Below are 13420 nucleotides of genomic sequence, written 5' to 3' on the forward strand. Positions count from 1 at the left end.
GCTATGATTTTAAAGCTTGATTTAAAGCAAGTTTATAATTGTCTTTGCTAAAAAAAAAATCAATTTTAGTTATTCTTTTGTTTCGCATTACCTGCTATAAGCGCACATTTAATAAAACTGCTATTATCCGTTAACTAAAAAAATTACAAATTTTTACTTGTGGCTTAACCAAAACTTGCTTTCCGTATAAGTTTGATACCCCTACATCTAAATATTTAATGGTGAGCACGTAGTATCTGCTTGTTGTGGAAATCTATTTACATCAAGTATCAATAAATTCAATAAATAGCCTGGAAAAACGTGAGAAACTTAAACTATAAACTATAAAATGGAAGAAAAGGAGAAAGAAAATCGTTAATGGTTTCTATTTCTTTCTCAAAAAGGTGTTAAAAATTTAATATTCTGAAACAATTTATATCAATATTGATTTGAGCCCTATAATCAACGCTTTTTATTTATTTTTTGTGGTGTTGCTACGCAGATGGAATATTTTGACAAATAAATAACACAATAGTGTGTATTATGCATGTATTTGCACCTAATAAAAAAATCATCTACGTTAAGTTCAAAACCTAAATATAGTTGAATAAGTACAATCACTATTTTTCTAGTTTACCGCGGAAGTTAAATAATCTCAACGTACCTCACTGATAACCAACAGGCATTAAATTATACGTATTAAATTTTAAAGAAATTTCTTTTTACTTTTGTTCATTTGCTACCCTAAAATTCCAAAGTTTTTGCAAGCTGACTTTGCTTAATTTTTAGGATAATTGAACATGCATCATGAGTCCCCATTTTAGCAACCTTGTTTTTTCTGAAAAAAAAGTATACTGAATTGTGTTGAACACTTGAATATTTGTTTTAAAAAAAAGAAATTAATAATTCCAAAAAGATACTTGTGTGAAAAATCAATCAAAGAAAAAAAATTCACACGCTCAAATTTTTTGGTTTAAACTCGATTTGTTGCAGATGGAACACCTTTCGTTGTACTTTCAGGTGCAACAGTGTTCGTAAACATTTTTTTTATTTTTGTTCGAACACGTCCCAATCGAAAGTAGTAAACAAATGGATCAAAAAATGCATTAAGAAAAACAATAACCCCAGTTGTTTGAAACACGTAACTGACAGATTTTGTTGTCGTTCCATGAATAGTTATATAAAAGAAATAGATCAATGATGGTAAGAAACAAGCAATTAAGGTAATCAATATTGAGACTGCCAACTTCGACGCTTTTCTTTTTGTTTTCACATTCTCATTTTCTTTTGCAGATGAAAAGTTAATTTGACAACTCAGTTGTTTAATTGATAGGTGTATTTTGTAATGCATAACACATAGAGCCATCATAGCACTTAGAGCCATTGAGCCAGATATATTTTGATAGATGTACCAGTGAAAGGGTGCAATGAGAATAAAAATAATTGGAAACGTTATTGAAATAATCCAAACCACAGCAGACGTTGCGTAGAAGATCTTCTTCGTAAAATACGCACGATATGCAAACGGATGAACTATCGAGGCATACACGTCTGTGGTGATCAAGGAAATTGTCAATACTGATATTAGTGTAAATGTGTGTGCACAAGCATTCACGAAATTTAAAAAGGTGCAATCTGTACCGGAATATGATGTATATAACCAAAACCCTGCAAATGCAGGCATTAAGATAACACCGGTAAGTAAGTCGCTAACTGCCAAGAAAATGTATAAAATATCAGATATGGAAAATAACTTTGAAAATTTGTATACCACAAGTAAGTACATTGAGTTGAGGGATATTGTCAGTATACTTATCAGAATTACTATGATCGATAACGTTACGTGAAAAATTGGATTCACTTCTAATTCGACACGAAATATATCACAAATTATTTGCGTTGAATTGTTCATCGTTTACTTCGTCTTTTTCTCTTTATCAAACCATATTTTTACAATGTTTGCTTAATATCTTGTGATTTCTAATTGCTCACTAGACAACAACAAAATCTTCTTCAGAAATTAAAACAAATAATAAAGATATGAAACAAACAAAGAAAGTCTTAAACTTATAACTTTGACCTAAAAACATGGTTACAAATATAATTATATTTTCATTTTGTACATTTTCCATAAGTATTAAAAATACAATGTTCCTTTTACATTTGAAAAACACTAAAATTAGACCTTTTTAGCGACAGATGGATCTTTTTTTATAAAGAAACAATTACTTTAAGTATCATAGGGGGTAATCTAGCGCTTTCAAAGGAGTTAATGTAAACAAAGATGTGTTACGTTTTTTTTAATGTTATTTTGAAATGAAACGTCGTGGTTTTGTTCTAAAAAATACAGCTGCGCATTTTTTAATTAAATGAAAACGTCAAAAATACTTTTTTGTACTCTGTAGTATTTGATTTATTTGTAGAACATGAAACGCATATACATCCAAGCTTGAAAAGTAGAAAAGTCTAGATCAGTTCGATGAGGAATGGTTAGGAAAGAAGATCGCTGACCCTGCTTTTTTCCTTGATATAATTAATTGGAATGAAACCTGCAGCAAATTAGATCCACCACAAAAAAAAAAAACTCAAAGAAATTCCAATCATTCTATCTTTTTAAAAGACCATAGAACTGTTCTCTTGGTATATAACCAACACTTTTAAGAATTTTACTACTTATGCACACTTTCAGAAGAACAGTTTCACATGTAATAACCATATTATAACCATTTAATAGCCATGTAATAACCATATTATAACCATTTAATAGCCATGTAATAACCATAATATAAAGGTTTAATTGATGCTATTACCATATGTTAAAAATTCAATGTTTCATGCTAAGTTGCTCAGAAAACAAGGTCGAAAAAAAGTGGCCCCATCTGAACGTGATATTTAAATCTCGGTAGAAATCTTAATGTGGTTGTTGTGAAGGCGAAATTTAAAATAAACTTACACCAAGCTGCGAAGGCGAATAAAATTGAATAAATAAAATAGAAAAGGTTCATATATGTTTCGTTGAATTAGTTTTCGAGTTGTGGGTATATTGAAATCTAACCTATATCATTATTATCTTTAAAGACTAAAAAGTGGGGACATCATGTTGTGGGCATGAAGAACAGTTGGTTTAAAAAACTATTCATTAAATTTTAATAAAGATCTTTTATAAGGAAAATTAGTAGGATTTAGAAAGTGACGTGTTTTATCAGAAGCACACGCTAATTCAAGCATGACACACGAGTGGCTATATTATTCGAAGTAGGCAAAGTTTATGGGTGATTAAGACCTCGACAGAAATCTAAGGATGTCTGGAGTTAAATTAAACTGTGCAGTACAGTAATTATATAGTGTCTCCTCTTATTAACCCTAAACATGGTTCTTTTGTAACCCAGCTAGCTACTTCTATCAACACACGGTGTGAGCAAAAGTCGTGTATTTCTTAAATTGATTTATATTTTATTTGAAGCATCACCGTTAAAGTATTCCTGAACTGGTAGCTTTTCTATTAATTTTACGGCCTTTTTTAAAAATAGATATATTGTCGTAGCAACACGAGGAAAACTTGATCGCTTGTGTTTTTAAGTACGTCTTGAGAGAAAACATCCAAATCCAACTACTTTTTGATAAACAAAAAAAACCTTAAAAAGTCCAAAAATCTTGGTTAAAGTTAATAAGATAACAGGTTTTCTGGTAATTTTGCCAATTCCGTCGAAAGCGTAGCTAACGAACTTATACGACGAAGGTTAAGCAATCTACACCGAGCATATAACATCATGTCTATGGCTGAGAATTCTTTATTAACCTTGTTCCCAAAATGTTTTAACAATAGATAATTATATTTTTATGTTTTTACTTAGAAAAATTTCTTATTAAATCAACCAGCTACAGAACTTATATAGCCAGTATTATATGATTTCTGTCAGCACGTTTTTAAGTTTTCTTGGTTGAATGTGATTTTTTAAGACCTTATTTTTATAAGGAAGTAAGGTTTTTAACCGAAATTAGGTTTTTTCTAGTCATGTTTCGACAAAAAATGTCCTAATTATTCAACGAGGGCTATTGGCTTTAAAAATAGATATCTATTATTTCGAGAAAATAAAAATATCATCATTTTTTTTCAATTAGAACTCTGCTATTAGAACACTGCACCATTACATAGGCGTCTCAATATTTTATGTGATGAGCAGTAATTTTGGAAACTGGACCTGAAAAACACTCGGTGTGCTTTTTTTTCAAATTTTTCACCACGGCGCCCAGCGCTGTTTTTTTTTTAATTCTTTAAATTTAAATTTAAAATATGGATGTTATTCTCGAGCTAAATGTAAAGCCAAATACTCAAATGATTGGTTTTACTAAAATGGCCACAAAATTTCAGGCTATTATGGATTATCAAACGTTTCAAGATTAACATTTATGTTGTTCTAGTCTGTCGGATGCACAGATTCATTTGTAAATATATCATCCCCAAAGCAATATATTGTTCAATCTACTTACCTTGACATGTCTTTTCTATATTACTTTTAACACGTTTTATTGAAAATAGAAAGAAAGTCAGCAATAAAGTAACACATTCGTGCATCCGACAAGTGCGTCCGATAGATGAAATAGTTTTTCCGTGTTTAAAAATAAAAATATTCAATACGGATGTAACAACAACTTATGTCTAATAAATAACAATTAATTTTCCTGTTATGGTTCAAAAATTCTAATATATAAATCCACGAGTTTCGATAAAAATAAAATCTATTCTCTATCGCGTACATCGAGAATAAAATTTTATTTGATTACATCGACACCGAGCCAATTGGAACTTTAACCACTGTTTCTTCTTTTGCCTTTTTTGCCTTCTTTTAAAAGGTCGTCTTATTTTCACTCAAATTTTTACCACCTTTTATTGAACTCCTGTGAAAGTATCGATTGTGCATTCGACATTGTGCATTTATATTAAAAACAGCAACCCCCCTCCCCGCTCGTTACAAAAGTTACAACAGGTCACGTACATTTCCATTTAGAAACCACACGCATAAAAAAATCTCCGGGGGAAAAAATTTAGAAAAACTTCACAGAATAAGCAATTTGCAGAACGATTATGCATCGTACTTTCAACAATTCTGGACCTATTGTGAGTTTTCAATACATTATTCAACTCATCTTGTGCACAATAAGCAGAAAACGAAAGCAAAGCAATGAAAACCAAGCTACAGTAACTTAGCGAAAAGAATGAAACAGATTTATATTTTTTACATTATTTGTTTTGCTTACGTAACATGTGAAGTACTCAATGAAAAGGAAGAAGATTTGTTGGTCCGCAATATATTGAAGAAAGCAGAAGAATTAACTAAAAAAAACTACGAAACAAAAAAGAAAGACGTGGTCGATAAACCAGATCTGAGCAACAAGGTAAAAACTCAAATAAAAACTTCCTTTCCATTATTAATATCAAAATCGTTCAACTACGACGTATCAATCTGAGAACGAATTTTTGATTCACTGTGAATCCTTTCAAACAAGTCGTTTAAACCTTACATCACAATGTGTATGGTTTGTCAGAAATACTTATTTCAAATTCACCGTCAACATTGATGAATGTGAGAATATCGGAGGATTGAAATCTCCTTTTCTGACATTTTTAACAGCTGAAGTAACTTTTATCACGCTATGAACCAGGTTTAACTTTTTTAATTTAAGATGACTTTTTTGATCATAGAGGACATTTCATAATGATGCGCCCAGTCATGAAGATAGAGTGATTCAGGGTCGTTGTGACATCAATAAGAAATGCTCTGCTGGTGAATATTGCGATGGGATGTATTGCTTTAAATGTAAAGGAGCAGGCGACCATTGCGACCTAAACGGTGAGTTACATCAATATAGTTACGAAATTTCTTTGAACAATCTTTTTCATTTGACCTTAGCACAACGAAAGCGACCAATCTTGAGTCAGATTATATATATGTCCTTTTTTTCCTTATAATCTCTGCAATTTAATAACGTTTTTCACAAACTTGTTCAGTTTGAGGTAGCTACCTAAATTTGGAAGCAGGGAATTACTTCAGGCTTTTAACTGCGTAGTGATTTTTGTCGCGCCATAGTTTGTTATTTGCTTTTCAGTTTATTCTGTATATGATATCATCTAAGTTTCGTCCCCTTTTATGTCATCATCAAGTTTATGGTGAGACTGGTACCATGGAAATTGCTTTTAAGTCCTTATATTAACGCGGTACAGCTGAAGTTTTAATTCTCCAACAAAGAAAACTGTGGAAGATGTCTAAATCATTTCTGATTTACTAGGTACACTAAGGACTATTCCGTTACATCTGGTTTGACAATGTATCCCATTATGTCCCCATCCAAGCAGTTTGGGTAACACTTGACCGTATTTAAATACCTAATATTTTTGTTTAACTCTAAGGTCAATGTTGCGAGGGAGCGGAGTGTCAATATGGTTTTTGTGCAAAAGGTGCAAAAGCTGGTGATCCGGGGACATACTGTGATCTTGCAAAAGATTGTAAAGGTTTGTAAACTGACTTTTGTAAAACATAATCGTACATTGGAATCAATATCAGTGAATACAAAATATAAATGGTGCTGGAACCAATGCATACAAAAGGCTGACAAGGAAAAATGTTTTTGTGATTTGTTAATACTTTTTCGAAAAACTGGATGTGAATCTTGTAAAATTTGTGTTCCAAAGGGTTTAGAGTAACATTTCGAATAAGAAGAGGATCCAGTAGTGACCCGACAGTTTATAGCAATAAGACAATAAAATTAACCGCTATATTTATATAAAAGTGTTTATATGCTTGGTAAGAAACCTAAGAAGGGTCATCTTTTAGCTGTATTTTGTGTATTTGTGAGTGTCGTTTTCAAATAGATTGATATTTTCTGCAATCCTTGTACTAAATTCAAGGTGAATCTGACTATTTTTCATCGTATTATGTTTTGTTTTTTCGTGATAGGTAAAGATATTTGTTGCATTCATGAAATGTCAATCAGTCATCATCATTCTATTTGCAAGCCGATGTTAGATGAGCACGAATCTTGCGGACCAATCAATTTGTTCCATCAGGACGTTATGAAAGCTCACATTGAGCCTGTTTGTGGACCTTGCAAACCTGGACTGTCCTGTAAAGGAGTAGGGTAGGATATTTGAAGATTTCTAAAATTGTATTAGTCATGATAAACTCATTTAAATGAGTGTATTTGTCTGACGTTAAACATATGAAGTGTAAAAATGTAAAAAGGAAAATTATCTTTTAGTATTCTTGGACGTCACAGCATCTGTCTCCCGGAGGGCGAAGAATAAACAATGCACAATGTGAACGTATGTGAACAGTAAAAAAGGAGTAATTTTTGGAAACACAGTAGAATAAATAAAGTGCTTGCTCTTGCTTTAGTCACCCACCTGAAAACCGATTTTACTAGGCTGTTCAGGTCAAATTTTTCTATGCGCCGCTCGACCTTCTAGCCGTATGCAACGTTTTCTACATTTCTATACGGTTTCAACGAGGGGTCGCGCAACTCCAACTCCAAGCCATTCTCTAGTTATTGTTATTTTTATGATAGATAGTATAGCCCTTTTTTGTTGCGTTTTTCGGCCAATTTCGCAACAAAACACGGCACAAAGACGGGGGTCATGTATAGGTTTTTTTTCACAATTTCTATCTTTAAAAATCAATAACTCCAGATTGAGACATGGTAAGAACTTAAAATTTTTACAGTAGATAGTATATTTGTAAAAGAAAAAATATATTAATTTTTGATGGTTTATTTTTAGAAATGACGTAATGATGACGTCATAGCTCAAATATTACTACAAATTGCTCTAAAAGCGCAAGAAAGTATACAACAACCAGTAAACAATTTTATAAACTGTAATCTTAACGTTAAACAAAGTTCATTAGAGTGTACGAAATTTCGGACAAGGGTGTAAATTTGCAGACCAGATAGAAAAAATGACGTCATAGTTGAAAAAATCTTTCCAAATTGATGAAAATGCAAAAAAGTTCACAGGAACATAATAAAACACCACAAATTAGTAACTATTCAAAAATTATACAAACACTCTTAAGGAGTACAAATATCTGACAAGAGTGTAATTTGCAGACCAGATAGAAAAAATGACGTCATAGTTGAAAAAATCTTTCCAAATTGATGAAAATGCGAAAAAAATTCACAGGAACATAATAAAACACCACAAATTAGTAACTATTCAAAAATTTTACAAACACTCTTGAAGAGTACAAAATATTTGACAAGAGTGTAATTTGCAGACCAGATAGTAAAAATGATGCTGTAGCTCAAAAATAACATAAAATCAATGTATAAAAGCAAAACAATTATACAATAACCGGCAAAAATGTTTATAAACTGTAATCTTAACATTGAGAGACTTCATAGAAATGTACGAAATTTATATTTTTGCAGACCAGCCAGAGAAAATAACGTAATAGCTGAAAAGATATTTCAAATTTAAGGAAATGTAAAAAGAAAGTCCACAGGAACCACTGTAAAACACTAAGTTGGTAACTATAAAACTTTGACAAACACTCTTAAAGCTTGCAAAATATTTGACAGAGTATAAATATGCAGACCAGATGAAAATGGAACAACTGCACCTTTTAGCACCTAAATAAAAAAAAGAACGCAAAATATTAAGCTACCATAAGTGCTAAATGTTTTAATAGAACAATATATACCACATGTCACAAGTTGACAAAACAATGATCCTCAAAGGAAGAAGTTTTTGCCATAAAAAAGTTCCACGGTTTGAACGAAATACATTACCACAAAAATTTCTTCCCTCAAATATATAACTATACTATAACTAACTATATTCTAAGATAACATAATAACGTCTCCCTTCTCAAAATCTAAAATTATTGGAAAACTCCAAACTGTCTCAGGTTCTGACTCATATACTACATTAAACAACGTGCGTTTAGGATTGGAATGTCGTTTTGCTACACTTAGAATTTCCCCTTTACACCAATATGCATCCTCTTCATCTTCTTCCTTTAAATGATGCCGTATGTGTAAACCAACTAAACAATCAGGGTCTTTGATGAAGGAAGGGAGTTTGTTGCTTTTTTGTTGTTCAGACAGTTTTTTCATCCTTTCTTTCTTGATCTTTTCCATCAGTTCCTTTTTTTGGGTTGCAACTACTTCATCTCTATCTTCCTTCGACTTCAGGTTATCCTTTGTTACCTTTTCTGCAGATGATGAAAATGTTACATGCATGATTTTAACAAAGTTTTCAAGAAGCTCTTCCCAAGACAAATCAACTCTTTTGTTTCCACTCTGTTTTGTTTTGTTAAACAATTTGGAATTGCATTTGAAAGGCATAACATGCCTGTAAAAATTCATTTGCGCTAGCAAAACTTCTGCACGTTTTTGTGATGATATATCCATGATGTTTTTTTTCAGTTCATCAACAGATATCCAAGCCTGGACATTTAGCTCAAGCAATTTGTTAAAAGCTTCCACTTTCTTCAATGCTATTTTCTCTTCAGCTTTCTTTTTCATATCTTGTTTAGCAAGCAATTTCCTTTTCCTCTCCTCCAACAGTTCTTTTCTCCTTGATTTATACTTCGCCTTCATTTTTTCCACATTATGTCTGGCTGATTCCATCATACTTTTTTTCTCATCATAAGACTTCTGTTCAAACCAATCAAGTGTTTTGTTACGCGACCACATGGTTAAAGCCTGCAATGTTTCAACATTGGCACTTGGCTTCGTTTTCACTAACAAATCCAAAATTGCAAAGTCACTTTCAGAAGCCTTATTGGTTACTGGTACAATTGATGACGTCTCCTTTATTATCTGACTGGGGCTCCAGTACTTTCCTCCAGGCAGTTGATCCTTACATTGACGCTCTAAGATGATGAGAATTGCATGGCAAATAATTTCAAGGGCTTGCTGTGTTAGAATATCCAATTCATCATCACCTGTATCCTCAAATAGCTTGATAAATAATTCATCTTTGTTGTGTACAATAATACCATCCTCTTGGAAAATATGACTGCCAGATAGAAGTGATGAACAATTGTTGCAGAGTGCAGATAGTTTGACTTTAAGTTGTAACAGGTATGGATTTATTTCGAGGATACTTTCACAAGACTCTATTAATCGCCACAATGGACCAGTCAATAATTTATCAATAATGCCAAGTGCTCTGACTTCACTAAGAAACAACTTATTTGATACGTCTTCATTTACAGCTTTCAGTAAATTATTAGGATCAGGCCATGATGAAAGAAAAGATACGACTGCATCACGATGGTAATATAATGCAGCAGCGTTATAAAACAATATGTTAAAACGATTTCCAATAAATGGTACAAAGTAAGATTTCTGATTGCGACCAGCTAAAAACGAGTTAAAATACGATGCTACTCCACATTCGTCACTTCCACGCACATGAAAAGCTTTACAAGCTGTACGCACTAATCTAGAAGCAGAAGATTCTTTTGCACTATTGAAGGCAAATACTGTTTCATAGTCATCACAGAGGACCATTCTCTCAAATGAATGCAGAACTTTATCTGCCTCTGAGGCAAAATTTGCCAGAAGATGTAATTTGCAAAAGAAATTTCCCATATCGGTCATGTCCGTTTTTTGTGTTTCGCTTAAATAATTCCAGTTTTCTACAACATTTGGTAATAATTTTTCCCTTAAAGATTTCAGTTGTGAGTTAAATAAAGGATTAATAGGTCCAAGATCCGACATTGTAGATTTGATTGATGTGACAAGCCGGGAAAAATTTGCATCCTTGTCACATTCTTTCAGAATGTCACACATGTCATCAATTGTGTCAGTAAAATTTTTCATTACTATTGCCGCATCGCCACCTGCAACTTCTGATAATCCAAATGTTAAAGTTTTTCCTTTCGATGTTGTAATCTGAAAATTTTGATAATGTTTATGGTATTTTGATGTACCATCTCCATGTAAACAATTACCAAACGCCTCCTTGTCATTATCAATCATTGCTTCTGCAACCTGTAATTGTGCTAAAATTAATGCTTCTTGCATTAAATGACTTTTTAAACCTTGTGAAGGCAACCTGTCAACCCTTTTTTTTGCAAGTTTTTCAAGTACAACCTTGATCACATCATTTACCTTTCCCATGCTGACATTCAAGGAAAGTAATTCCATAACAACTTCTCTTATTTCGTCTGAATAACGACCACCTTCAAATGTTACAATTTCATTGTCGTTTAATAACGAAACGAGCATTTGCAAATCACGATTTTCTTCAGTAAGTTGCTTCATGTTTGTACAGAGTTTGTCATAATCACTTTTTAAACACTTCATATCATTCACTTCTTTGTGGTCAATCAATTTTTTCTGGTTTTCAATTTTTAACAACAAACTGTGCGTCTTTCTTTTCAGTTTTGCTTTCTCATTCCGCAGATCATCAACTATAGTTTCACTGTTTTCTAATTTATCATTGAGTCTGTTCAAGTTTACTTTCATGTCATCCAACTCATCACTTTTATTCTCAGTACCAGATATCAATTCAGCTATTTCTGATTCCATTTTATTAATTTTATCATCTCTGTTTTTAATTTTCTTTGATAAATTTCTCAATTTATCTGCCCTCGCTTTGCTATTATCTTTAAATTTCAATTCCACATTTCTAAGTTTTTCCTCTACTTCAAGATAATTGTTCTTTATACGACGATATTCTGCTGTCAACTTATTTTCATCCTTCATTGCTACAAATAACTCGTTACTAAGTTTCTTAACCTCTTTGACTTGTGTGTTGTATTGAATTTCTAATTCTTGAAAATTTTCGCACTTTCTTTTTAAACTTTTGTTTTCCTCCTTTAATTGTTTCATTTTCTCTTTAAACAAAACTTCATTTCTAGAACTAGCCGCATCAATAGATCGCTGATGTGGGGTAATTTGCACTGGAACACTAAACTCAGCTTCCAACAAAGTTTCTATAGCAGAATTAGCTTTCCTTTTTTTCAGACCATTTACTTTCTCTACTAGTCTTTTAACTTTTGTATATAACGCTTTTTCTGGACATGTTATTTCAACACCAAGTAAAACAAATCCATCACTTACTTCTTTAATGCTTTTTTCATTCAATGAAGAAAAAAGATCATAAACTTGTTTATTTTTAATACTCATTTTTAAAGCTGAAAATATATCAAGCGAAACTGCACTAATAATTTTATTGTCTAACATAAGCTGCAAAACTTTTAACCAATGCATATTATTTTTAAAATACCATTCCTACCTAGACTGTGTATTATCTGCCTTTCTAGTTTACGTCAGCAATTATGATATAGCTATACATACTAAACAATGGAATATTTACAAAAATAACATTATATAATCATTATCTCTTCAATTATTATCTAAATCTTGCTTTTTAAAACAGTATAAGCTAGCTATAAAGTAACCTACTCTGACTCTTAGCTAACTTTAGGCCTGGAAAGTTGGAAGAGAGGCGTTTTTGTAAAAAAGAATAATGGTAAACAGTAAACAGTTTGCAAGAACTGAGTGGGTAACAAATTGGTATCTGGAATCAACAAATTTCCAAGCCTAATACTTTAAGTGTTTAAAAACCAAATCACACTAGTAGTAAGCAAAATATACCTTTATCTATTAACCACACAGTGGTATGGAATAATTAAACACAACATCACACACTCCATCTTCTGGTCCACTACTTCGGCTAATATATATATAGCTAGGTAGCTAGCTAGCTTTGGTGCTTTAGTTTAGTAGCTGTGTCTAATGTTAACTGGAATATCTAGCACATAGCCATGATTAATAGCCATCATTCCAAGACTATAAATTATATAATAAAATAAAATAAATAAAAAGTCGAAATTCGTTGTTGCACTGCAGCAAGTCACATAGAACTTTAAGACGGGGGTTCGATATAAACAAAAAATGCTTTTTCTCCAGATTTGTCATGCAGGAAAGTTAGGAATAAGAATAGAAATTGAAAGTATATTTTTAATATAAACTAATTTCAAGTGAGACTACCTGATACGTCATGCACTTTCCTCTGTTTGCGCCAAGTTTACATTTCCCTCGTCGAAATCTGAATACACTGTTGGTCGTTTAAACAAGTCTCATTCAAAAAAACAAATTTAAGGTACTTAACAATCACTATCTGCCCATACACCATCTGTCTTAAGCGAAATAGGTGCCGAATTCGACGATTTAAAATAAGTGCCATCACGCGCAATAACAAAATACGCGTTGCCGTGTGCGAGCTTGTTTTAAGCTGAATTTCCGAACACGGCAAAAAGTCACGTGACTGAACAGCCTAATTTTACAGAACAGCTGATTTGGTTAAAATCAGCAGAACAATTGTGGTTGTCGTAAATATATGGTAGAGCTCCGTTTTTGTAACAAATTGTAGATTTAACTCGTATATTGTTGATAAAGCATTTTTTTATAAAACACACCGAAAGGT

The 13420-nt window shown here is 32.1% G+C and overlaps 2 protein-coding genes and 1 long non-coding RNA gene across 3 annotated transcripts; 1 reads left to right on the top strand and 2 right to left on the bottom strand.

Annotated features, from left to right (window-relative positions):
• Nucleotides 1-514: 514 nt before the first annotated feature.
• On the bottom strand, nucleotides 515-2153 carry LOC130655036 (histamine H2 receptor-like). Its single transcript, XM_057457738.1, has one exon. The coding sequence runs from the start codon at nucleotides 1889-1891 to the stop codon at nucleotides 953-955; it is 939 nt and encodes a 312-aa protein (XP_057313721.1). The 5' UTR covers nucleotides 1892-2153; the 3' UTR covers nucleotides 515-952.
• A 2876-nt stretch (nucleotides 2154-5029) lies between these two features.
• LOC130654578 (dickkopf-related protein 3-like) lies at nucleotides 5030-7372 on the top strand. The gene is made up of 5 exons (XM_057457189.1): nucleotides 5030-5376; nucleotides 5684-5831; nucleotides 6389-6490; nucleotides 6936-7116; nucleotides 7237-7372. The coding sequence occupies exons 1-5, from the start codon at nucleotides 5197-5199 to the stop codon at nucleotides 7280-7282; spliced, it is 657 nt and encodes a 218-aa protein (XP_057313172.1). The 5' UTR covers nucleotides 5030-5196; the 3' UTR covers nucleotides 7283-7372.
• Nucleotides 7373-7728: 356 nt separating this feature from the next.
• On the bottom strand, nucleotides 7729-13216 carry LOC130654579 (uncharacterized). The gene is made up of 3 exons (XR_008984455.1): nucleotides 12985-13216; nucleotides 12589-12783; nucleotides 7729-8604 (listed from the first exon to the last, which is right to left on the bottom strand). It is a non-coding gene; the product is annotated as an uncharacterized LOC130654579 (long non-coding RNA).
• Nucleotides 13217-13420: the final 204 nt, after the last annotated feature.

This window comes from Hydractinia symbiolongicarpus, chromosome 8 (assembly GCF_029227915.1).
Source record: "Hydractinia symbiolongicarpus strain clone_291-10 chromosome 8, HSymV2.1, whole genome shotgun sequence".
NCBI lineage: Eukaryota > Metazoa > Cnidaria > Hydrozoa > Anthoathecata > Hydractiniidae > Hydractinia > Hydractinia symbiolongicarpus.

Coding starts and splice junctions, on each gene's coding strand:
- LOC130654578 (XM_057457189.1), top strand. CDS start 5,197: ATGAAACAGATTTATATTTTTTACATTATTTGTTTTGCTTACGTAACA. Junction 5,832..6,388: donor CGACCATTGCGACCTAAACG/GTGAGTTACATC, acceptor TTTAACTCTAAG/GTCAATGTTGCGAGGGAGCG. Junction 7,117..7,236: donor CTGTCCTGTAAAGGAGTAGG/GTAGGATATTTG, acceptor ATTATCTTTTAG/TATTCTTGGACGTCACAGCA.
- LOC130655036 (XM_057457738.1), bottom strand. CDS start 1,891: ATGAACAATTCAACGCAAATAATTTGTGATATATTTCGTGTCGAATTA.